Below are 23,802 nucleotides of genomic sequence, written 5' to 3'. Positions count from 1 at the left end.
CAGCAGTCATATCAAATCAATCACCAAAACAGCCTTCTATCAGCTTAAGAACATATCCAGAGTGAAGGGTTTTATGCCTCAAACAGACCAGGAGAAGTTGATTCATGCTTTCATCTCCAGTAGACTCGACTACTGTAATGGTCTTCTGACTGGACTCCCACAAAAAAGCATTAAACAACTGCAGCTCATTCAGAACGCTGCAGCTCGAGTTTTGACCAGAACAAAGAGATCAGAGCACATTACTCCAGTTCTAAAGTCTTTACACTGGCTCCCAGTCAGCTATAGAATAGATTTTAAAGTTCTGCTACTGGTCTACAAATCACTGAATGGTTTAGGTCCAGAATACATGAATGACATGTTAGTAGAATATAAACCCAGTAGAGCTCTGAGATCTACTGACTCAGGTCAGATAGTGGAGCCCAGAGTTCAGACTAAACATGGTGAAGCAGCTTTTAGGTGTTATGCTGCACACAACTGGAACAAACTACCAACAGAACTGAAATCAGCCCCAAATGTGAATATTTTTAAATCCAGGTTAAAAACACTTCTCTTCTCCTGTGCTTATGATTGAGCTCTTTCAAAGCACTTTAAATTTTAATCTTTCATTTGCACTCTATGTCCTTTTAATGATTTTAAAGCAAATCATTATTTTATGCTGCAACCTTATATTTAATGCTCTATTATAGTATTTTATTTTATTACTCTCTCTTTTTATGTTTCTGTACTTTTTTAAAAATTATTAGTGTGTGTGTGTGTGTGTGTGTGTGTGTGTGTGTGTGTGTGTGTGTGTGTGTGTGTGTGTGTGTGTGTGTGTGTGTGTGTGTGTGTGTTTGTGTGTGTGTGTGTGTGTGGGGGGGGGGGGGGGTATGTATGTGTTTACTATAATTGGGTTTTATTTTTATCTCTCAAATTCCATGTTTTTGTTGTTGTTTTTTTTCAATTCTTTCTGTTAAATGTTTGTTTTATGTACAGCACATTGAGTTGCCACTGTGTATGAAATGCGCTACATAAATAAAACTGCCTTGCCTTGTGAAGTCAGATATCTCTGTTTGAGTTGTGATCAAATCCTTAGAGCATATTAAAACACATGCACACAAAAATTCATAGAGATTAATAGACTTTATTAAATATTCTTGCCACATCATTTGAATAATTGTTAGTAAGCAGACTTCTGAATAAATATGTTAGTTATTTAAAATAAATAGATAAATAAATATATAAATACGAAAACACTCAAAAGTGTAATGTCGTTCAGCCGAATAAATAAAAACATATACAGCAAAGAATGCCACCTTGTGGTCAAACCTGACTGTGTCAATACAAACGACTTTAACTTATGGTACTTGGTACATACAGTAAATAGACAATCTGCAGAACATGCAGAAGTTTTTCCAGCAAATAACAAAACTGCTTTTTAAAATGATTGACTCAAAACAGTTGAATTATAGAATCTGTTCAATACCCAAATCCTCTTTTAAAGAGGGACTTGAAGGACCACATACAGATCCATACTTCACTTAGGGTATATTTGGCAGATTTTAACTTTGACGTTGGATGTTGAAGGTGCGGTAGCGGTTGGCGGTCTGCAAGCACATTTCCAAGGGCTTGTTGTCTTGCCCAGCTGTGCTGATGTACCAGTTGGGGAAACTGGCCGACATTAGAGTGCTGACATTCAACCCAGTGTCCTGTTTGTAGAAGAGAAACCGCTCCATGTCGCTTCCCGAGCTGATGCTCTTCAGGCTTTTTTTGTCCTCCACCGGCTGAAGTTAGAAAAGATAAATGTCAGAAAGTTTGAATATCATACTGGATAAAAGTAGTGTCTCATACCAAATGTAAATCCATCTATAAATGAGTGAAATGCCATTTTCTGATGAAGATTCAGATTAGATTTAATAAGACTTTTACCTCCAGATGCAGGGTTGGCTGGTCACCAACTTGACAACACGACAGGTAGAACTTTGTGTCCTTGATTCCCAGAGCCACAGGTCGGGCCTCAGCGCTCGGTGCAGGGTGCACGTAAGTTGACATGTTCAAGTGAACTGAGGATCGAACAGAGGATACAAGTTCAATAATAGCAGCAACAGATATCATCCAAATCGGGACACTCGTCTCTTATGGCTGTGATGAAATTTGCAGTCTGCAGACACAGTGATGAATTTCATCTGTCCAGGCTATGATTGAGATGTTATGTTTCATGGCGTTATAGCAATAGAAACACTGAATTTTCTCTATTTTTGGGAAATTTTAGGTGAAATAAATTTCACACAAAAGATCATCTTTCAAAAGCTTCAGGTAAATAGATCAAGCTGACAGAAATCTGTCATCTACTTGTTCAAATGTCTACCATTAACCAGAAAATGAATTTCTATCCATCAGATCTAACTGTAACATACAATTACCTTTGCGGTTGTCACTTCCTCCTTGCAGCATCACAGCGTGGAGCTCCATGCTGTCCTGAACCAGTACTAAGCTCCTCTTCTGGCTGTCGGTCACACTGCACTCGTGCTCGCCCGTCCTGCTAAACTTATCTGGTGCAGCTGACTCACACTCGAACACAATTTGCTCTGAGGGGAAAAGAGGCACAGATGATGAGTTATGCTGTTGTTCTTTCACCAGTAAGCAACAAGAAGTCATTTAGAGTAGTATTCAGACAGTTCAGGTATGTTGTGTTTACCACCTAAACAGTTCAGTAAGTGATTTCAATGCAGTAGTTTTGAAATAAGGTGTCATCTTTGTGATTACCTTCTACAATGCTTTCAAACATGATGTCAAGCAGGTGTTCATCTCTGAACTCGGTGCTCAGCACTGACTCTGACACGTTGTCCTTAAGCCTGTCCATGGCGATGATGAGGTTGGCCACACGTTTCATTGTCAGTGGATGATGGGAGATCTCCAAGTCCAGTCCCTTGGGCATCTTGGTGCTCCACATCTCGCTCACGTTGCATCTCATTGCGGATTCCATTTTTTATGAATTTGGTAAGATCTGCATTTAGACAAAGAGATTTCTGGTGATTCACAAAATACTTAGCAAGACACAGCAGAATGTTTAGTTTTATATTGTAATATAACTTTTAAAATGCAGCATGGTATAGAGCAGTGTTTTTCAATCCTGTGGCACCACCTGCACTGCAGGTCAGATGGACCCCAGGACCTGTATTGAAAAACACTGGTGTAGAATATCTGATACAGAATAGATTTTTATATGACAGCAACAGTGTGAACTCCCTATCAGCTTATAATGCCACTACAGGCATCAGAGTGTGGTAAAGAAACTGTGATAAAACTGCTCCATATTAAAAGATAACTGAAGAAAAAGTCAATTTACCTGTTAATGTCAGTAGAGAAGAAGTCCTGTTATTGTGCTTGGTTTAGATCCCAGGAGTTATTCTATCCGTGTTGCTCTGTGTCGCTCTTTCTCTGTAGCATCTTTATACTCAGTCGAAGGAATTTTCCTTCTCGGATACAGGAAGTCGGTTTTTCCTCGCTGCTGTGACATGCAAGATGATGAAATACTGTACTTACACACTGTTGTCATAAAAAAGCTCAGATATAGTAATATGATATGAAACGCAGGTTAATACCAATGTTGTATATACTGTTTAGGAATGAGAGAACAGATTTGATATGAACTGTGTACGGGTCAATGGTGTGGCACTACTTTTTTTGTTGATTCCATGTGGTTTAGTTAAATTTAAAGGGGTTAAAATTTGAAAATAAACACATGAATACTGTACACACATTCTTTACTTGTGGACCGAGTATAACATTTCTGCTTTTAATCCATTTTGAGACAATATATTAGAGGATTATGGCAAAAATGTCTCAGTGGTGTAACCATCAAAACTTGAACCAAAAAAAAACCACTTTAAATGCTCAAATTCTCAATAAAATAGCAGATCAACTAGTTTTGCATGATCTAACATTATCACTCTTTCATATTGAATAAAGGTTAATGGAATATAATTGTTCTAAATATATATAATTTGGGGAATCATGTCAAGTCAAGTGAACCATGTGAAGCGTCTCAAAGTGTAATCACCATTTAAAAGGCCATTTAGTTAAATTTGTGAGGAAGGCCAAATAACAGGAAGTGGTTTTTACTGAGAAGGACCTCTGATGACCACAACTGCTGCATGACAAGAAGCTCTTAACAATTACTCATAAACTGACGTGTTTTGGACTGAGTCAGGTTCATTCAGTTTATATGTTCTATGGTGTAACCCTAGAAAACATTGATAATTCATAAGAATTCATTAAAATGAATATTTATATTTTTAAAATTATTTTGAAATATTCTCCATTACTATGAAATACTTTCCATTGTTATGAAATCGAATTTTATCATGATTTCACCTTACTCATTTTTTTTTTTTTACAATAACAGAGTTTACTTCATAATAGTTTATTCCAAAATGGCCTTATTTCACAATGGCGTTTTTTTTCCAAAAGGGCCTTTTTATTTCATAATGGTGTTTTTTCAGCAGGATGACTGTCTGCCAATCAGAGACAGCGGGTTGGACCTGCATGGTGATTGGTTGATACTTCTGCCTTTTGCTCTGAAATCTGTTTCATTATTTCAAATGATTATTTATTTCATAATATCTTATTTCATAATTGAATTATGACTAAACTTGGATTCCATACAAGATCGCCGCAGCTTCAGGATTGTATTGCTAGGACCCTAAGTTTTCCTAAAGAATTGGATTTGACCTGTGGCAACAATGAGTTTGGGTCGTGTGTGTGTGTGTGTGTGTGTGTGTGTGTGTGTGTGTGTGTGTGTGTGTGTGTGTGTGTGTGTGTGTGTGTGTGTGTGTGTGTGTGTGTGTGTGTGAAAAAAAAACTGTGGTGCGAAAATGTTGTATTAATAAAATATACAAAAGAAACATATATCTTGTGTCTTCCCTCTCTCCATTCAAATATCTGGTTGAGATCTAGTAACTGCAAAGAGCAAAGCGTTCATCTTCCATTTAACCACCTTTATTTTACCTGATAATAAGTTAATTATGCTAATTACACAAACATGCACATCTTAGCAGCCAAGTTGAATTGTACGAATGAAAGTAATATTTGGGTGGAATGAACCTTTAAAACTATACGTAGTTAGACAAAATCAATATTTGGACGTAATGGACCTTTAAAACCATGCGTAGTTAGACAAATGTCATATACTACTGACATCTAACAAAATTAACATCATAAACTACTGATATTTGACAAAATTGTCCTCTAACAGAAAGGCTTTTAATAAGATTGAAATGATGTCAGCAGTTATAAAATGTTGACATTTCATTTTAAAATCAAATTTGACACCTGTGTAAGTACATGGCTTTGGTCTCCCTATTTGAAATGTAATTCTTAAGGTAAATATTCATTTTAGTGAATTCTTATGAATACATTTTTTCTAGGGTTACACCATAGAACATATAAACTGAGTAAACGTGACTCAGTCTAAAACACGTCAGTTTATGAGTAATTGTTAAGAGCTTCTTGTCATGCAGCAGTTGTGATCATCAGAGGTCCTTCTCTGTAAAAAACACTTCCTGTTATATGGCCTTCCTCACAAATTTAACTAAATGGCCTTTTAAATGGTGATTACACTTTGAGACGCTTCACATGGTTCACTTGACTTGACATGATTCCCCAAATTATATATATTTAGAACAATTGTATTCCATTAACCTTTATTTAATATGAAAGAGTGATAATGTTAGATCATGCAAAACTAGTTGATCTGCTATTTTATTGAGAATTTGAGCATTTAAAGTGGTTTTCTTTTGGTTCAAGTTTTGATGGTTACACCACTGAGACATTTTTGCCATAATCCTCTAATATATTGTATCAAAATGGATTAAAAGCAGAAATGTTATACTCGGTCCACAAGTAAAGAATGTGTGCAAGGTATTAATGTGTTTATTTTCAAACTTTAACCCCTTTAAATTTAACTAAACCACATGGAATCAGAAAAAAGTAGTGCCACACCATTGACCCGTACACAGTTCATATCAAATCTGATCTCTCATTCCTAAACAGTATATACAACATTGATATAAACCTGCGTTTCATATCATATTACTATATCTGAGCTTTTTTGACGACTCTGTGTAAATACAGTATTTCATCATCTTGCATGTCACAGCAGCAAGGACAAACCGACTTCCTGTATCCGAGAAGGAAAAGTCCCTCGACTGTGAGTATAAAGATGCTACAGAGAAAGAGCGACACAGAGCAACACGGATAGAATAACTGCTGGGATCTAAACCAAGCACAATAACAGGACTTCTTCTCTACTGACATTAACAGGTAAATTGACTTTTTCTTAATAGCTATTTTTGTATTTGACAGTTTTAAGATGGAGCAGTTTAATCGCAGTTTCTTTAACACACTCTGATGACTGTAGTGGCATTATAAGCTAATAGGGAGTTAACACTGTTGCTGTCAGATAAAAATCTATTCTGTATCAGATATTCTACACCAGTGTTTTTCAATACAGGTCCTGGGGTCCATCTGACCTGCAGGGCAGGTGGTGCCACAGGATTGAAAAACACTGTTCTATACCATGCTGCATTTTAAAAGTTAAAGAACAATATAAAACTACAAATTCTGCTGTGTCTTGCTAAGTATTTTGTGAATCACCAGAAATCTCTTTGTCTTCATGCAGATCTTACCAAATTCATAAAAAATGGAATCCGCAATGAGATGCAACGTGAGCGAGATGTGGAGCACCAAGATGCCCAAGGGACTGGACTTGGAGATCTCCCATCATCCACTGACAATGAAACGTGTGGCCAACCTCATTATCGCCATGGACAGGCTTAAGGACAACGTGTCAGAGTCAGTGCTGAGCACCGAGTTCAGAGATGAACACCTGCTTGACATCATGTTTGAAAGCATTGTAGAAGGTAATCACACAGATGACACCTTATTTCAACACTACTGCATTGAAATCATGTACTGAACTGTTTAGGTTGTTACCACACCATACCTGAACTGTCTGAATACTAGGCTATTCTTGTTTCTTACTGGTGAAAGAACAACAGCATAACTCATCATCTGTGCCTCTTTCCCCTCAGAGCAAATTGTGTTCGAGTGTGAGTCAGCTGCACCAGATAAGTTCAGCAGGACGGGCGAGCACGGGTGCAGTGTGACTGACAGCCAGAAGAGGAGCTTAGTACTGGTTCAGGATAACATGGAGCTCCACGCTGTGATGCTGCAAGGAGGAAGTGACAACCGCACAGGTAATTGCATGTTACAGTTAGATATGATGGATAGAAATTCATTTTCTGGTTAATGGTAGACATTTGAACAAGTTGATGACAGATTTCTGTCAGCTTGATCTATTTACCTGAAGCTTTTGAAAGATGACATTTTGTGTAACATTTATTTCACCTAAAATTTTCCAAAAATAGTGAAAATTCAGTGTTTCTATTGCTATAACGCCATGAAACATAACATCTCAATCATAGCCTGGACAGATGAAATTCATCACTGTGTCTGCAGACTGCAAACTCCATCACAGCCATAAGAGACGAGTGTCCCGATTTGGAAGATATCTGTTGCTGCTATTATTGAACTTGTATCCTCTGTTCGATCCTCAGTTCACTTGAACATGTCAACTTACGTGCACCCTGCACCGAGCGCTGAGGCCCGACCTGTGGCTCTGGGAATCAAGGACACAAAGTTCTACCTGTCGTGTTGTCAAGTTGGTGACCAGCCAACCCTGCATCTGGAGGTAAAAGTCTTATTAAATCTAATCTGAATCTTCATCAGAAAAGGGCATTTCACACATTTATAGATGAATTTACATTTGGTATGAGACACTACTTTTATCCAGTATGATATTCAAACTTTTCTGACATGTATCTTTTCTTACTTCAGACGGTGGAGGACAAAAAAAGCCTGAAGAGCATCAGCTCGGGAAGTGACATGGAGCGGTTTCTCTTCTACAAACAGGACACTGGGGTGAATGTCAGCACTCTAATGTCGGCCAGTTTCCCCAACTGGTACATCAGCACAGCTGGGCAAGACAACAAGCCCTTGGAAATGTGCTTGCAGACCGCTAACCGCTACCGCACCTTCAACATCCAACGTCAAAGTTAAAATCTGCCAAATATACCCTAAGTGAAGTATGGATCTGTATGTGGTCCTTCAAGTCCCTCTTTAAAAGAGGATTTGGGTATTGAACAGGTTCTATAATTCAACTGTTTTGATTCAATAATCAAAAAAATAAGTGATTATAAAAAGCAGTTTTGTTATTTGCTGGAAAAACTTCTGCATGTTCTGCAGATTGTCTATTTACTGTATGTACCAAGTACCATAAGTGAAAGTTGTTTTGTATTGACAGTCAGGTTTGTCCACAAGGTGGCACTCTTTGCTGTGTATGTGTGTATTTATTCGGCTGAATGACATTACACTTTGAGTGTTTTCGTATTCATATATCTATTTATGTATCTGTTTACAAACTATTTTAACATATTTATTCAGAAGTCTTCTTATTCACAATTATTCAAAAGATGTGCCAAGAATATTTAATAAAGTCTATTAACCTCCATTAATGTTTGTGTCCAGGTGTTTTATGCTTAGTTACAAAATGTTTAACAGAGCAATGTTAAGTGGAAAAATGAGATAAAAAAATTATAAGATTATATCTGATATACTTTAGGACACGTATCCAGAGCAACAAGCCTGCCTCAAAGTACCTACACCTCCTCAACTTTATTGGAAACAGTCAACTTTTAAAAAAAAGAGAGATAGAAAAAAAAGCATTAACATAAAACTAAGTTTGAAGAACAGAAAGAGTAAAGTACAGTGATTCTGATTATGACATAACTGCAACAAAGGATTGCACAATGTTTTGCATTTCATAAAAACTAAATAACACATGGGAGGAGGCAAAAATAAAAAAACTAAATAAAGGGGTAACAGAGTTGTGACAGAGCTCATTTTATTAGTATTATCATTATAGATTATGCAGCTGGCTACTGTGAACCTGACTGCCTGTGAGTGCTTAGGGACGGGGGGTGGGCTCATGGCAACACCCGCTAGTCCTTGAGGACAGTAACTGCAGAGCGATACGTCCTTTCACTCCAGAGTCTCCAAAACACCAGAAAAGTCTCCAATAACACCAGAAAAAGTCGCTAGATTTGTCGCTAGTCGCTTTTGAGGAAGAAAGTCGCTAAGAGGGTTTTGGAAAGTCGCCAGATTTAGCGAGAAAGTCGTCAAATTGGCAACACTGTAGCCTGTACTTACGTTCTGTTTACAAACTCTGCTCCAATCAGCGCAGAGATCCAGAACTGGCGTATTGCGTTTCGAAATTTAAAATTGTCCAATCAGCGAAAAGGAGGCGTTAACTCCCGGCAAATTCAAACCGGATGCGCGAGCAGCTCTGTCTGTTGTTATGTTGTAATTTAACGTTTACTGTTTAACCGCCGTAGCCGCTCAAAAATTACCTAGACATTGTTATACTTTATAATAAGATATCCAGACAAAAAGACGGAAAAAGGGAATACTAATAGATATGGAAGAAGAAGAGACCGTACCGATACTTTCCAGAAAAGGTTAGCGTATTAAATTGCTTAAAAACGAGCGTTTAGTTAACGCTCCGTAGCAACCAGTGTTACGGGTTAAATGTTGACCGTGGTAACTGGTGACTTTCATGTAGGTTTTCTCTTAAAAGCCTATAATTGTTGTTTAATCATTACAAAAAACTATCTCATCTGTTTTTAATATCCATAAGTTACACTAACTATTCATGTAAGTAAAATTGTGTTCAGTAGCCATTCACCTCTCATTACGTATCTTGTAATGAATGCGAAAGTCACCAGATAACACGGTCACCAGATACACCGAAACACGGCTACAAATCTGTACATCCGATTTAACTAAAAATGTTTTAATTTTATAGACAAGAAACCGTCAGAATTAACTTCATAATACTAATTTGGTAGCGTACTTTGTGCCAGACCTGACACACGTTAAGATGCCTTAGCCTGCGCCCACATGTTGTTGAAGCTAAATAAACATTGCCATTAATGGACCCTCTAATGCTGCTGATATAACTTGATATTACAAAGACAAAATAACTAAGAAAGGGATAAATAATGCCATACTTGAGCTGGTCTTCAGGGCTTTCATCAAACTCAACCCGTACATACAGTTTTTACGTAGTAGAGCTGTGACTTTACCTCATGTGACCCCAAATATACAAAACGTGGAAACAAAATGCATCCTTTTTAAATGCAGCTGATTCACATTTTTATAAATGCAAACGTAAAAATGTTACCTGTGTTTATTACAGAAGATTCAAGAATCAGCATTCAAACATGTTGTATTCATCAGATTCTACAAAATGTTCTACTGGCCCATAAAATAGTGATCATAAATGTATTTTTTTTTTCTATTTACAGAAGGATTAGTCAACCATTTACAGATGACTGATGGGGGAACCTATTCATGTGAATTACTGTAATTATAAGTTAGAATATAAACAGTATGTAAGGGTTAATGATAACGTTACTTACACTTTATTATTAAACATTATAAACAGTGTTGGGGAGTAACCAGTTACATATTACAATGTTACGTAACTTAACTTTTTTATAAAAAAGTCATTAAATAAATAAGTTAACTAATTGTTTTAGTTCCTCTATGCACTCTTTTTTTTTCAAATTTAGATTTATTTACAGGTGTACATCATCAACTTGCAGGCAGGTGGCGCTAAATTTCTATTAAATCGACTTCACAGTTCCTCACACACTTACTGACTGGTGGCCTCCATTGTTAGTTCAGGTGATTTAAGTATTGCTGTGCCAGTCACTCCTGCGTAATGAGTTGATCGTTTTTCAGCAGAACAACTTTTATTTCATCAGCATTTTCCCCAAAATGTTACTAAATCTTGAGACTGCTCTTGTGAAATGGGTTTTATTTATTCTATTATGATTTTAATTAGTGGAAATGAGCTGCAGGTTTTTTCCTCGTTGTAGTCATTCCTCCTGATCATACATGGCTAATATGTGGGCCAAAATCCATGTGTCCAATCCAAATAAATGCATTTAAAAGTTGATGTGACGTTTATATGAGGCTTCAGCAGTCTGAGTTAGTCATATCAAGTGGATATCTGACACATTTACAGTCTTTTTAGCATCAAATTCCCTCTTTGTGTTTCCCTGTTGAGCTGTGGTGGAAGTATAGTAACAAAAAGAGGGACTTTGGCACTAAAAAGACTAACGTTGAAACATATCTACTTGATTTGACTGATTTGGACGACTGAAGCTTCATATTAGCTTCAGATAAAATTATAAATACGATGAAGGGATCACAATATTAATCTCAGATGATCTTCAGACATTAAGTATGAATCCAGGTGCTGAACTCTTGTGTAACTTCCTTTCACAGATGTGCGTCGCCAGAAGTTGATGGAGTACTTGACAGCGAAGGGAAAGCTGAAACTGTCCAACTCCACGTAAGAAATAAACTCTGCTCACAATATGTTTGACCGAATGTTGTTAATTTAACACTTACATACTGTTCATATTCTGAGACACTCACAGTCACTATTTTATGATCTAGGAGAACATTTGAAAGAATATGATGAATACAAAAACATGTTTAAATGCTTTAAGTTTTTACAAATGTTCAATTGTCATGGGACGACCATCAGCTGCACAAAAAAATAAAAATGATGCTTTTTATTTTAATTTTTGCACACTTTCCATCACATTAGGAAAAGTCCATCTTAAAAGAAATGTCTATAAGGTGTTTTTACAGCTCTCAAATGTAAAAATGTGTTAATCAATGTTACACTAAATCCTTATATTTTACTCCTTTTATTCAAGGAATGTAACCAACGGTGACAACAGCCAGGTGAAGAAACCTGTGACATCTGCACTGAAGGTGGGTGTGCAGGATATAAAGGATATAAAGTGTGTATGCAGTGATGGATTTAGATGTGGGAGACATGGGCAGCCGCTAGGACTGGGTATTGTTTCTTCTTCTCTAATGCCAAAAGTGGTCAAGAACTCCAGAGGGTTTCTATAAGGCATCAATATGTTCAGTTCTGTAGGATAATATATTTACAACGCTATCAGCTTCAACATAGTAGTGAATGGGATACTGATACCAACTGAGTACTTCATTCAATACCCATTCTACATTTAGTGCTCTTGTCTTTTATCTGGTGTAACAGGCGTGTAGTGTAGACACACATTAGAGCGTTAAAGTGGCATCTTGGCTGCTGAACTGCTAAGCGTGCTAATTCAAATTCACCACGACTTCACCACCACAGACGGGTTGTAGCTGCTGTGGCAGTGGGCCAATCACATGTTGCATTAAATCAAAGAAGGCTTGTGATGATTGACTGTGAGCAAGTTCATAAAAAGTCATATTTTCTAGCTCTGGGTGCAAAAAAGGATCGATTGGAGGTATCGTTTGATGAGAGACGTTTCCATATTACTTGGTATTGATTTAAATTGGTCGATACCTTAAAATGTGTTGAGTACTGATATCCAGCCCTAGCAGGTTTTCTGTCATTTAGTTTCATATCATCTCATTTGCATGTCACGTCTTCTTTTTACAATGTCACCATGTGGATCAGTTAACCTCATTGCGGTGGGCGCCCTCGTTCTAGTTTGTGAACTAACAGCTTTTACACTACCAAATGAACCACATTTTATTTAAGTGTGTTGTTCTATTTGTGTGATATAGGATTTGAGCAATTTACTTTTGTGTTGTTGTTTTAAATCAGCAGTAGGTTATAATTTGTGATGATTTGATTCTTCATTTCATTTATATTTCCAGTTATCTTGTTTTGACACTGAAAATCAATTTTGTTTCACTGAAATTCCTTCACCCTGAATTATAGTCATTTTCTGTTTTCACAGGTCATCACGGGGAAAGAGAACAGTGCTCCTGTTGACAGTCTGAGATATGAAGCCACAAAAATTTTGCCTCCTCGATCCACACAACAACCTGCCCGAAAAACATTCAATGTTACAAACAAAGTTAATGTAAACACCCTGACCGCACAGCAGAAGGCCAACAGTGTCCCAGCTCAGTTAAAACTTAATCAAAACCGAGTGCTAACAAATACATATAACGTGACTTCAAAATCTAATCTGTATGCAGTCAGCCATCTCAAGAAGCAGCCAAAAACAGGATTACAGTCTTCAGTTAAAACCTCTTCTAATGCCGCACGTACCGCTTTTACAAAACCCAACAGTAGATTCAGCGGGAGCTCAAACGCCACCAGGTCAGGTCCAGTGAACGCAGTCAATTTTAGGATGAATCTCGGTCCCATTGTCAAAACAAAAACGGGACTCGTTCCTGCTGTGATCCAGCCGAGAAACACTAACCCAAACCTAACACGCCTAACTTCTACCACAGCAGCTAATACCGCCGTCAGCACCAATACTTCTAATACTGCCAAAAAGGTGCGATCCAACACCTTATCTTCGCTTTCTGTTCCCAGGAGTTCCTCTGTGGCTCCGAGGAAAACGTTTTCTAGTACTGCTCTAAACAAACCCGTTCACGAGAAAACCACCATTTCTCAGAGAGCAAGAGCTGCAATTAAAACTCAAGATCAGAAAAAGTCAAATTCTAAGCCAGTTTTGGGTAAACAGTTTCAGCCATCTTCTAAGACTCAAATATTAAGTGGAGTGAAATCAATGTCCACTTCCACCAAGGGCAGAGCAGCATCTGTTAAGCCAGAGGTAAAGGTAGGAGTGGCAAAAATGAAAGAATCAGCTTGTCAGCCCACAGCTAGATCCACAAACCAAAGATCTCAGGCAGCAGGAGGGGAGAAAAATGTCCAAACATGCAAAGCTGCTCCCCGAATACCCACGGTGCCAGCGAGCAGGCACAGTGTCAGGGTGACTGGTGAAGCTACACGGGCTGCTGCGGCCGTGCCGGCAGGGAAACCCAAGATAAGTAAAACGACAGAAAGCAAGAAGGGATCCAGTTCAATAAAAGCCCCTCCGCCACCGAAGGGTACAAAAAGAATTAGTGCTCCGGTGCTGTCACAGACGGTGCCGCGGCCTGCCAGGACCATCAGCTACTGCGGAAAGGACACAGACTTGAAGAGGCCAAAGGTCCCAGTCACAGTCGTTCCTCAGACGGAGGTAAAGAAACGGACTGCCGCCCAGAAGGAGAGAATGTAAGTACTAGTGAAGGAAGGTAAAGCTACTGGTAAATGTGTTGCATGAAACCATGACCAGTGTTGGAGAGTAACTAGTTACATGTGATGGCATTATGTCTTTTAATTACAAAATAAATGTTACTGTAATCCGTTACAGTTACTGAGAAAAATGTGTCATTAAATTGCAGGTACTTGATTTAAAACTGAACTTTAAGATTTTGCTCAGGAGGGTGTTTTCCTCATTTAATATTTAACATGTTTATGAATAGATATATTGCTGTTTTTAATTCTTTGAAATCAATATTCTTTTTATATTTTGTAAATAAATCATGACATGGGCTTAAATGGTGTCACAGTACCAATTAAGCTCCATGCCAGACTTTTTACTTTTTTCATAAACTATCTTTATTTTATATTTCAAAATCTACATGAATTAATGAATACTTTTTCAAATGAGAGATAAATCTTTCTTTATAAGAAATGATCTCCCTTATAAATCAAGTCAGTATCCATGAAAAACACCTGAACCTGATTTTGGTGCTTAATGGGTACACTTACCCTAACAGCTGAAAACATTTGTTAAAAAATTAGAAACGTAATAAGTTACATTACCTTGATTAAATAATTGAAATAGTTATATTACATTTTAAATAGAGTAACTAGTAATCTGTAACCTATTACATTTCCAAAGTAACCTTCCCAACCCTGTTTATGGCACCGTTAATTCATTTAGTTTCCACTGATGGTGGTTTAAGGTTTGGTTTGTGAGTTTTGCACTAATCTGCTGTAGAAGAGCTGAAATACTTAAATAATAAGGAAAGTTCGCTTTTAGGGCTGGACAACACATTTTTTTATTTATAAGTGTTTAGCTTAATCACATGGAAATAATATTATGTTCTACAACTTTCTGTTATAAAGATTTTGGTCTGATGTGACACATAATAGTAAAACACAGTCAGCGGATTCTTGGTAAGGACCGTGGCCAAGCTGCTGGATCAATACCCAAACATCTGTTATATGTACAGCTGGATTTTGTTTTATTTTTACTATATAGGTGCCAATATGATACCTGTGTTTCAGTATCGATATAAAAAGTGGTAAATTAAAATATAAAGCATTGCATTTTGAATGGTACCCTCTGCTCTATTATTCCAGGAGTAAACTACAGGTGTGGCGGGAATCCAAGGGCATTTCTTACAAGCGTCCTCCGATGACGGTCAAACCTCAGGTCAATAGCACTGTCTCCTTGCCGCAGCCCTTCTGGGCCACCATGACAGAGGAGGACGAGGCCCACTCTCTTGTTTACACTGTGGACAGATCTCTGGCCGACTGCTTAAAATTGCTGGAAGAGGTAAGTGTTTTTGTATTCTATGTAATCTCCCACAAGGCAATACATGACTCGAAGATATTGGGTGGACATATTTTGTAGAGCATGACTAAGCATTGGCAACATTTCATGTTTTTTTTAGCGGCCAGACTGAGCAGTGGTGCAAAAAAGCCTTTAAAGCTGCAGTTGGTAACTTTGAGGAGAGAGAGGACTTAGCATCAAATTTGAAGAAGTACAACTTTCAGATCCCTCCCCCTCCCTCTCCGCTGCACTCCTGTCCTGCCTCCAAAGTCCCTCCCCCAGAGGAGGCTGACGTGCGCGCGACAGCACGCGACCGTGTATGCTGTTGTTGGTAACGGAGGTATCGGTAGTTTTGTCCTCGCTGATGGTTGTTGCTGCGCCATTACTTACTCTACGCTCCTGAAGCCGCTCTCGGAGATATGAGCTTGACCCAACTGAGGAGTAATGGGGAGGGGGCTGTGTGCGTGAGCAGTGATTGACAGCTGTCAGACACTCCATCAGACACCATCCTGGCTCTGATTGGTTCTTTTTGTCCGGTTGTGGTGGATTCTGGCAATTTGCAGTAGGAGCAGTAGGTGGGGCTAAATTAACTTTTTTTTTTTTTTTTTTTTTTTTTTTCAGATTACTAGTTTCATGTATGCTGTGGTTTAATTCTGGGGACAACTTTAGACAGTCTCGACTCTCTCCTGGAAGGCCCTTCGTAGCGTTGCACTTTTTGCACGTTAAAACTCTGGTTAAATTTGCGTACCCGGTTAACTTCTACACAAGGTTTTAGGCTGTTTGGGGGCGTGTTGTTTCACTACCGATGAGATGATGAAATATGATGGAGGGTTTTCACTTGGAGACACAGGTCGATACCAAAAAATGAAATTTTTGCAGCGTGCCTCTTAGGTGGCATCTCGGCTGCTGAACTGCTAAGCGCGCTAACTCAAATCCACCTCAACTTCAACACCACAGGCGGGTTGTAGCTGCTGTGGCAGTGGGCCAATCACATGTTGCATTCAATCAAAGAACGCCTGCATTGATTGGCTGTGAGCAAGTCCGTACAAATAGTCATATTTTCTAGCTCTGAGTGCAAAAAGGATCGATTGCAGGTATCGTTTGACGGGAGATGTTCGATACTATTTGTTATCGATTTTTTTCCGGTCAATACCTTAAAAGGTATCGAGTACAGATAGTCAGCTCTAGTTCACATGTATGTTTTGTGATTGTCCAATGCAGCACCTTGCCGGATGACGTTTTGTTGCTACAAAATGTTAACCTGGTTAAAGACACTGCATTGTTGTGTCTCCAACATTCAAAATGATGGAGAGGTCTGTGTTTTTTGAAACAGGGCTTAGGTTGAACCCATCTTCAGAGATGTTCCAAACATCAAAGACTGTTTGAGCACCGTGATCTGGAGTATAGTGACGCACTTACTTGTAACGTACTGTATGAGTTAATATGAGCCTTTTTTTGCATATACAGGGCTGCCCCCCAGACCAGGTGAAGGGGGTTCTCTCACGCCTGCCACCGCTGTCCCATAAGTTTGCCAAATACTGGATATGTCAGGTCCGCCTGATGGAGCTAGAGGGTGACCTGGAGGTCCTGCCCATGTTTGAAGAAGCTGTTCGTGTAGTGTTGGAGGTGAGACACCAGTGATATTAGACATCAGAGATATTCAGACATCAGAGATATTTTAGGCAAGGTAAGGCAAGGCAGCTTTATTTATATAGTGCATTTAATACACAGGGTTTCAGTGTGCTTTACATAAAAAATAAAACATCAGATGATTTGACAGTAAGAATTGGAAGCATAAAAAAACAATAAAACCCAATTATAATTTTAGGTAAAGGTTGTTTGTTTTTTTTAACCATTCTTAATTTGGCTCAGGGGTTTTTCCATTTCATATCTTTCTCAGTTTGAGGAACTGTTAAAAATAAACTGAGGCGGTGTATTAAAATAACATTCCAGCTACTATAAGCTTGAGGTCATTTAGAAACAGGTGCCATTACAACCCAATTATAATTTTAGGTAAAGGTTGTTTTTTTAACCATTCTTAATTTGGCTCAGGGGGTTTTCCATTTCATATCAACATAAACTCAATTAACTGGATTATTCAAAAAACAGGAAATCTATTGTGTTATAGGAAATTGTGATTATTAAAATTAATTTAATAGTTGCCGCTGTAATCATATTTCTTCTTTCTCACAATGTTGTTTTTTGGCCATTATTAAATCATATCAGCACTTTTTAAAATAAGGTAAGATATTCCTTTATTAGTCCCAAAATGGGGAAATTTGCATTATAACAGCAGCAAGTGGACAGTAAAATAGAAGAGTATCAATAAGAAAAGAATAAGGAACAGTAGATAAGTACAACAACAATAAGAACAATAATAGTAGAAATATATAATAAAAAATAATAATAATTGAGACATTATTATTATTAGAGTAATATTGGTATTGAGTAGTAATATACCAGAGATGATAGTGTTATTGCACAGATTAAAGTGAAAGAATATATATATATATATATATATATATATTTCACAGTTGAATTGAAATTAGTAGTATACATGAAATAATTAATATAATAAACTGCAAATTCACACTTTTGTATTTCATTTTCAACATTTTGCTTCTCACACTGTCCAAAACTTCAGTATTTATTGTCTGTGAACAATTTGCGGTGAAGAAGTAAAACTCACGTCCGCTGAATTTTCTCATCTGATCCAACTCTGATGATGAAGTAGTATGGTGCAATAATGCCTCGTGATGCAATCCCAGCCAGAGGTATCATAACAGGTATTTAGTGGACAAATAAGGAAGTAACCAAGCAGATTAACTAATAAAGACTCATCATGTGCCTGTTTTAGTACAACAAAGAGTAAAAGGTCTAAAAACGATAATATTCAGGTTTCATATTATATTACACAAAAGTCTCCACCGCACTCGTTGTTTCACGTTTTTTGTTTTGTTTTGTTGAAATGGCTTTAAAGTTTATCTACATCTTCATCATTTAAGCCCGTGGACGAGCTGCGGACCGTGGTGTTTGAGATCCTGAAGAAAAAGGACGAGATTCAAGGTATTTGATCCGTATAACAGATGCTTCCTTAGACATGCTTGTTGAGATTAAACTCTACGTGAACTTATTGTAAAACAGCTGTCACATTACACCGTAAACTCACATCTTGAAATCATTCAACTCATTACCTCCTTACTGCTTGAGGGTCACTGGAGGTTTTCATGCAATACTTCTTGCGAGTATGTTGCAAGCAGCTTATTTTTCGTCATCCTCTACGTACCAGTTGTCTTGAATTAAATGTTTTTTTTAATATGCATGGCCACTGATGGTTTCCCATGGTCAGTAAACCAGTGTTTTTATGCATTTGAATGAACTAGATACTAGAAACACTTGTATATGACATAAAACACTTCAGCACCTCAGACCAAATTCTTCAAAACTGATAATATTTAAATCAACCCTAAAAAAGTTTTTTGTATTAGACTGCATTAGTATATTTATTATATTTGGCTTCATTTGGCTTTCAAATTAGCTGTCCTTATTCAAATTGCTGTTCTTATCTGCATCGTTCACTACCTGCCCAGCGCCAAACAGCAGACAGACAAAGTTAGGCGACTAGTTTGGGGAACGTAGTCAAGTGTTAGAAGCTTATAAACTAGATGTTTTTCTTGAACTTGACTCCAAACAAACACTAATGTTGCTCCATATCTGCCATATGTGGAAATAAGTCACCCGATTCAACTGTGATATCTTACAGATCATTTGCCAAATTCTTACAGTGATGATGTGTGGGTTTTTTTTTTTAAATGTTAAATTACTCACCAATTCCCAGCATCTGAAGAGAAGGAGAGAGAGGAGGACGAAATCCTGGAAACAGTGGAAATCACCCCTGATATGATGACCCCCTCTAAACCTGTCAGAGCCCTGATCTGTAGGGAGAAAGGAGATTCTTCTGTCGTCAAGTTCAAGATCACAGCGACCCCTGGGTGTGTGTATGTGTGTGTGTGTTTTGTTGAGTGGAGTACTTAAAAGACTAAGTACATATTTAAGTATATACTTTATGTAGAATTTTGAGGTATTTGTACTTTTGCTTGAGTATTTCCCTCTGATGCTACTCTATTCTTCCACTCCACCACATTTCAGAGGGACATATTGTGCTTTCTACTCCACTATATTGATTTGACAAAGCGTTAGTTACTTTATGAGTTGTTAACAGCCCCAACAATAAACTTCTCACATGGCTTCATTTAAGAAAATGTTTTCAAATGATCCAATATTTCAACAAAGATTAGAAAAAAAAATACAAAAACTGAAAACAGATTTGTGTATCAGAACTTTGTTCTTTCTTCTTCCTCTCCCATTAGTCATCTCACCACCCCTCACATTCTTCTGCTGACCCTTTGGAGGGGCCCCACCCCTATGTTGGGAACCACTGGACTAAACATACCTAACTATATATAAAGTAGTGTAAACTAGCTCCACCTCCAGCAGCTACAACAGTAACATGCTGCTCTAACACCGATGCTTCACTATTAATAATCTAATGATGTCATATATAATAATATATCAGTCAGAGGGACCAAACCACTACTTTTACTGTAATACTGCATACTACATCACTCATAATACTGCAGTACTTTTGCTGCTAATACTTTAAATGCATTTAGCTGCTAATACTTAAATATTTTCACTTCATTGGCATTTTTCATGCATTGCTGTATTGGTACTTTTACTTCATTAAGAGATCTGAATACTTCTTCCACGACTGGAGTTATGAATTGTTTTGTATTTTTTTCCTTCCTGCAGTGGCCCTGCAGACAAGCAGAGTGAACCAGCACGGATAAATGGCCAGGAGTTGCGCTTCTTTACCCCAGTGAGACGCTCGGTGCGAATAGAGAGAGCCTCACTCCGACTCCCTGCGGCCCTCCAGGACCACGATGTCTGTGTGGCCTCCTACAACGACCTGATCGACGAGGAGACCAAAGAGGGAAGCGAAGAGCAGGAGGACGGGGAGATCAGCCCGTCTGCTAACCAAACACCGATGTACGTCTACAGGCAGAACGAAGCACTTAAAGACAAAGTGTTGGTCAAGCTTTTCTACGAGGAAGATGATGAAGAGGTGCTTAACTCATCTTCACCAGTTTGTAATTGAGGAAAAAAGTTACACATTTTTCACTGTTTACATGTCAGGGAGAAGACATTTGTTTATATTTTGGTGTCGTTGGTTATTTTACCCCCCTGGAAGGAAGTTGAGTTTTAAGTTTATTCCTTGTAAAGAAGTTTTTCGATTGTTTTGTAAAAATGAATTTGGATAATGTCCTGTATATAGAAATGTAAAATAAAACGCTTTTTTTAAGAAAACCTTACTCGGGGTCTGGACTCTTTAGTGCTCTACGCAACAACAACAACCGTCAATTGCCTGCAGTGTTGGGGAGGAACTAGATACATGTAACAGCGTTATATCTTTTAATTACAAAATAAATGTAACTGAAATCTGTTACAGTCACTGAGAAAAAAATGTGTCATTAAATAAGTTACTGATGAAAATGTTGGTGGTTACATCTGAAGTCAGACCTTTAAGATTTTGCTCAGGAGGGTTTTTTCCTCATTTTTCAATATTTAACATGTTACTGAATACATGAAATCAATGTTTTTGTATATTTTGCAAATAAATCATGACGTGAGCTAAAATGGTGTGACAGTACTAATTAAGCCCATGTTAGACAATTGACTTTTTTCATAAAATCTTTATTTTTTATTCCCAAATCTACATGAACTAATGAATACATTTTCAAATGAGAGATACATCGTTCTTTATAAGAAATGATCTCCCTTATAAATCATGTCAGTATCAGTGGGAAAAAGTAATCAAATGTAATAAGTTACATTACTTTGATTAAGTATTGAAATAGTTACATTACTATTTACATTTTAAATAGAGTAACTAGTAATCTGTAACCTATTACATTTCTAAATGAACCTTCCCAACCCTGACCACCTGTAGCTCTCTGAGTTGGTGGTAATTTATCAGCTGTTACATTTAGCTGCGCAAACCAATTCTAAATTCACTCAAATTGATATAAACATTTTACTTCTCTTTCTGTAATGACATTTCACTAACATGCTACATAAAGTGCCAAGCTTTATGTACAGTGCATCCAGAAAGTATTCACACCCCTTCACTTTCCCCACATTTTGTTATGTTACTGCCTTATTCCAAAATGGATTAAATCCCTTTTTTTCTCATCAAACTACACACAATACCCCATAATGGCAAAGCGAAAAAGGTTTTTTAGAAATTTTAGCAAATTTATTAAAAATAAAGAACTGAAATATCGCATGAAACTGAAGCTGTGCTCATAGCATGACATGAAATTCGGGTGAGGTTTTGGGACACGGCTGTGCACCAGTGAATGACAAATTAGGGCGGTGACGACAATTGAGGTCAATCAAATGCAGGTAGAGTGCGGGTTTGAAAACAAACCTGCATGAAAAATCACCGCAGATAAACATTTTTAACAAGAATAATTTAAGGGATTTTCCTCATCATTCAGACATGTAGGTACATGAAAGAACGAAATGCAGTAGTCAGGTCCTGGTGAATTAGATGTACATCAATATATACACACATACACGTTAATATCCTTATATATCAATTATATACAGTACTGTGCAAACATCTTAGGCCACTACTAGCTTTGTTGTTTTAGCAAAGATTTAATGACCAGCCATATTTCATTTTCAGTCCCTTAATAAAATTAAACAAAAAAACTATTTTCAGAGCAAAATGGTTTCTACAGGCAAGAGTGAGTATTTAGTGTGACCTCATCTTGAGCTCTTTTTCCCCCATGTTTTTTAATACCGCATGCACATTTCCTGTATTTTCTGGTTGTATTCTAATAAAGAGACATATGATCATTATAACATTGCTAAAGCAACAAATCTAATAGTGGCCTAAGACTTATGCACAGAACTTTATATATACACACACAGTTGCAAGAAAAAGTATGTGAACCCTTTGTGATTACTTGGATTTCTGCATAAATTGGGCATAAAATGTGTTCTGATCTTCATCTAAGTCACAACAATAGACAAACACAGTCTGCTTAAACTAATACTGCACAAAAAATTATATGTTTTCATTTTGAAAAAATGGAAAAAGTATGTGAACCTTTGGATTTAATAACTGGCTGATGCTCCTTTGGCAGCAGTAACCACAACCAAACGTTTCCTGTAGCTGCAAATCAGACGGTCAGGAAGAATTTATGATCATTCCTCTCTACAAAACTGTTTTAGTTCAGCAATATTCTTGGGATGTCTGGTGTAAATTGCTCTCTTGGGGTCATGCCACAGAATCTCAATCGGGTTGAGGTCAGGACTCTGACTGGGCCACTCCAGAAGGCGTATTTTCTTCCGTTTATTCTGTTGCTGATTAAACTTTTATGCTTTGGGTTGTTGTCCTGTTGCATCACCCATCCTCTGTTGAACTTCAGTTGGCGGACACATGGTCTTAAGTTTTCCTGCAAAATGGTAAAACAGCAATCCGTCCAGACCCTGAGGCAGCAAAGCAGCCCCAAACCATGATGCCCCCTCCACCATATTTCACAGTTGGGATGAGGTTTTGATGTTGGTGTGCCGTGCCTTTTTTTCTCCACACATAGCGTTGTGTGTTCCTTCCAAACAACTCAATTTTGTTTTTTTGCCAGTAGTGCTGTGAAACATCCAAGTGCTCTTTTGCAAACTTCAAACGTGCAGCAATGTTTTTCTTTGACAGCAGTGGCTTCTTCCGTGGTGTCCTCCCATGAACTCCATTCTTGTTTAATGTTTTACTTATTGTAGATTTTTCAACAAAAATATCAGCATGTGCCAGAGATTTTTGTAAGTCTTTAGCTGACACTCTAGGATTCTTTTTCACCTCATTGGGCATTCTGCGCTGTGCTCTTGCGGTCATCTTTACAGCCAACCACGCCTAGGGAGAGTAGCAACAGTGCTGAACTTTCTCCATTTGTAGACAATCTATCTTACCGTAGACACATGAACATGAAGGCTTTTAGAGATACTTTTGTGATCCTTTCCAGCTTCATGTAAGTCAACAATTCTTGTTCGTAGGTCTTCTGAGCGCTCTTTTGTGCGAGGCATGGTTCACATCAGGCCATGCTTCTTGAGAACACCTAACTCAAAACTGGTGTGTGTTTTTATAGGGCAGGGCAGCTTTAACCAACACCTGCAATCATCACATTGATTGGACTCCTGGTTCCAATTAGGTCTTGGAGAAGTCATTAGCCTAGGGGTTCACATACTTTTCCACCCTGCACTGTGT

General features: G+C 37.8%; 3 protein-coding genes across 3 annotated transcripts; 2 read left to right on the top strand and 1 right to left on the bottom strand.

Moving 5' to 3' along the window:
- Positions 1 to 1,538: 1,538 nt before the first annotated feature.
- Positions 1,539 to 2,962, bottom strand: LOC133978958 (interleukin-1 beta-like). Its single transcript, XM_062417323.1, has 4 exons — positions 2,743 to 2,962; positions 2,400 to 2,564; positions 1,906 to 2,039; positions 1,539 to 1,760 (listed from the first exon to the last, which is right to left on the bottom strand). Exons 1-4 carry the CDS (start codon positions 2,960 to 2,962, stop codon positions 1,539 to 1,541), a joined length of 741 nt encoding a protein of 246 aa, XP_062273307.1.
- Positions 2,963 to 6,679: 3,717 nt separating this feature from the next.
- Positions 6,680 to 8,097, top strand: LOC133978896 (interleukin-1 beta-like). Its single transcript, XM_062417247.1, has 4 exons — positions 6,680 to 6,899; positions 7,071 to 7,235; positions 7,596 to 7,729; positions 7,876 to 8,097. The coding sequence occupies exons 1-4, from the start codon at positions 6,680 to 6,682 to the stop codon at positions 8,095 to 8,097; spliced, it is 741 nt and encodes a 246-aa protein (XP_062273231.1).
- Positions 8,098 to 9,490: 1,393 nt separating this feature from the next.
- On the top strand, positions 9,491 to 20,821 carry ckap2l (cytoskeleton associated protein 2-like). The gene is made up of 9 exons (XM_062417923.1): positions 9,491 to 9,554; positions 11,392 to 11,458; positions 11,832 to 11,889; positions 12,876 to 14,146; positions 15,284 to 15,479; positions 16,944 to 17,102; positions 18,482 to 18,542; positions 19,315 to 19,468; positions 20,289 to 20,821. The coding sequence occupies exons 1-9, from the start codon at positions 9,515 to 9,517 to the stop codon at positions 20,632 to 20,634; spliced, it is 2,352 nt and encodes a 783-aa protein (XP_062273907.1). The 5' UTR covers positions 9,491 to 9,514; the 3' UTR covers positions 20,635 to 20,821.
- The last annotated feature ends 2,981 nt before the right edge of the window (positions 20,822 to 23,802 follow it).

This window comes from Scomber scombrus, chromosome 4, assembly GCF_963691925.1.
Source record: "Scomber scombrus chromosome 4, fScoSco1.1, whole genome shotgun sequence".
NCBI lineage: Eukaryota > Metazoa > Chordata > Actinopteri > Scombriformes > Scombridae > Scomber > Scomber scombrus.
The sequence above is the reverse complement of the archived record's forward strand: the minus strand, read 5'-3'. Positions and strand labels throughout refer to the sequence as shown.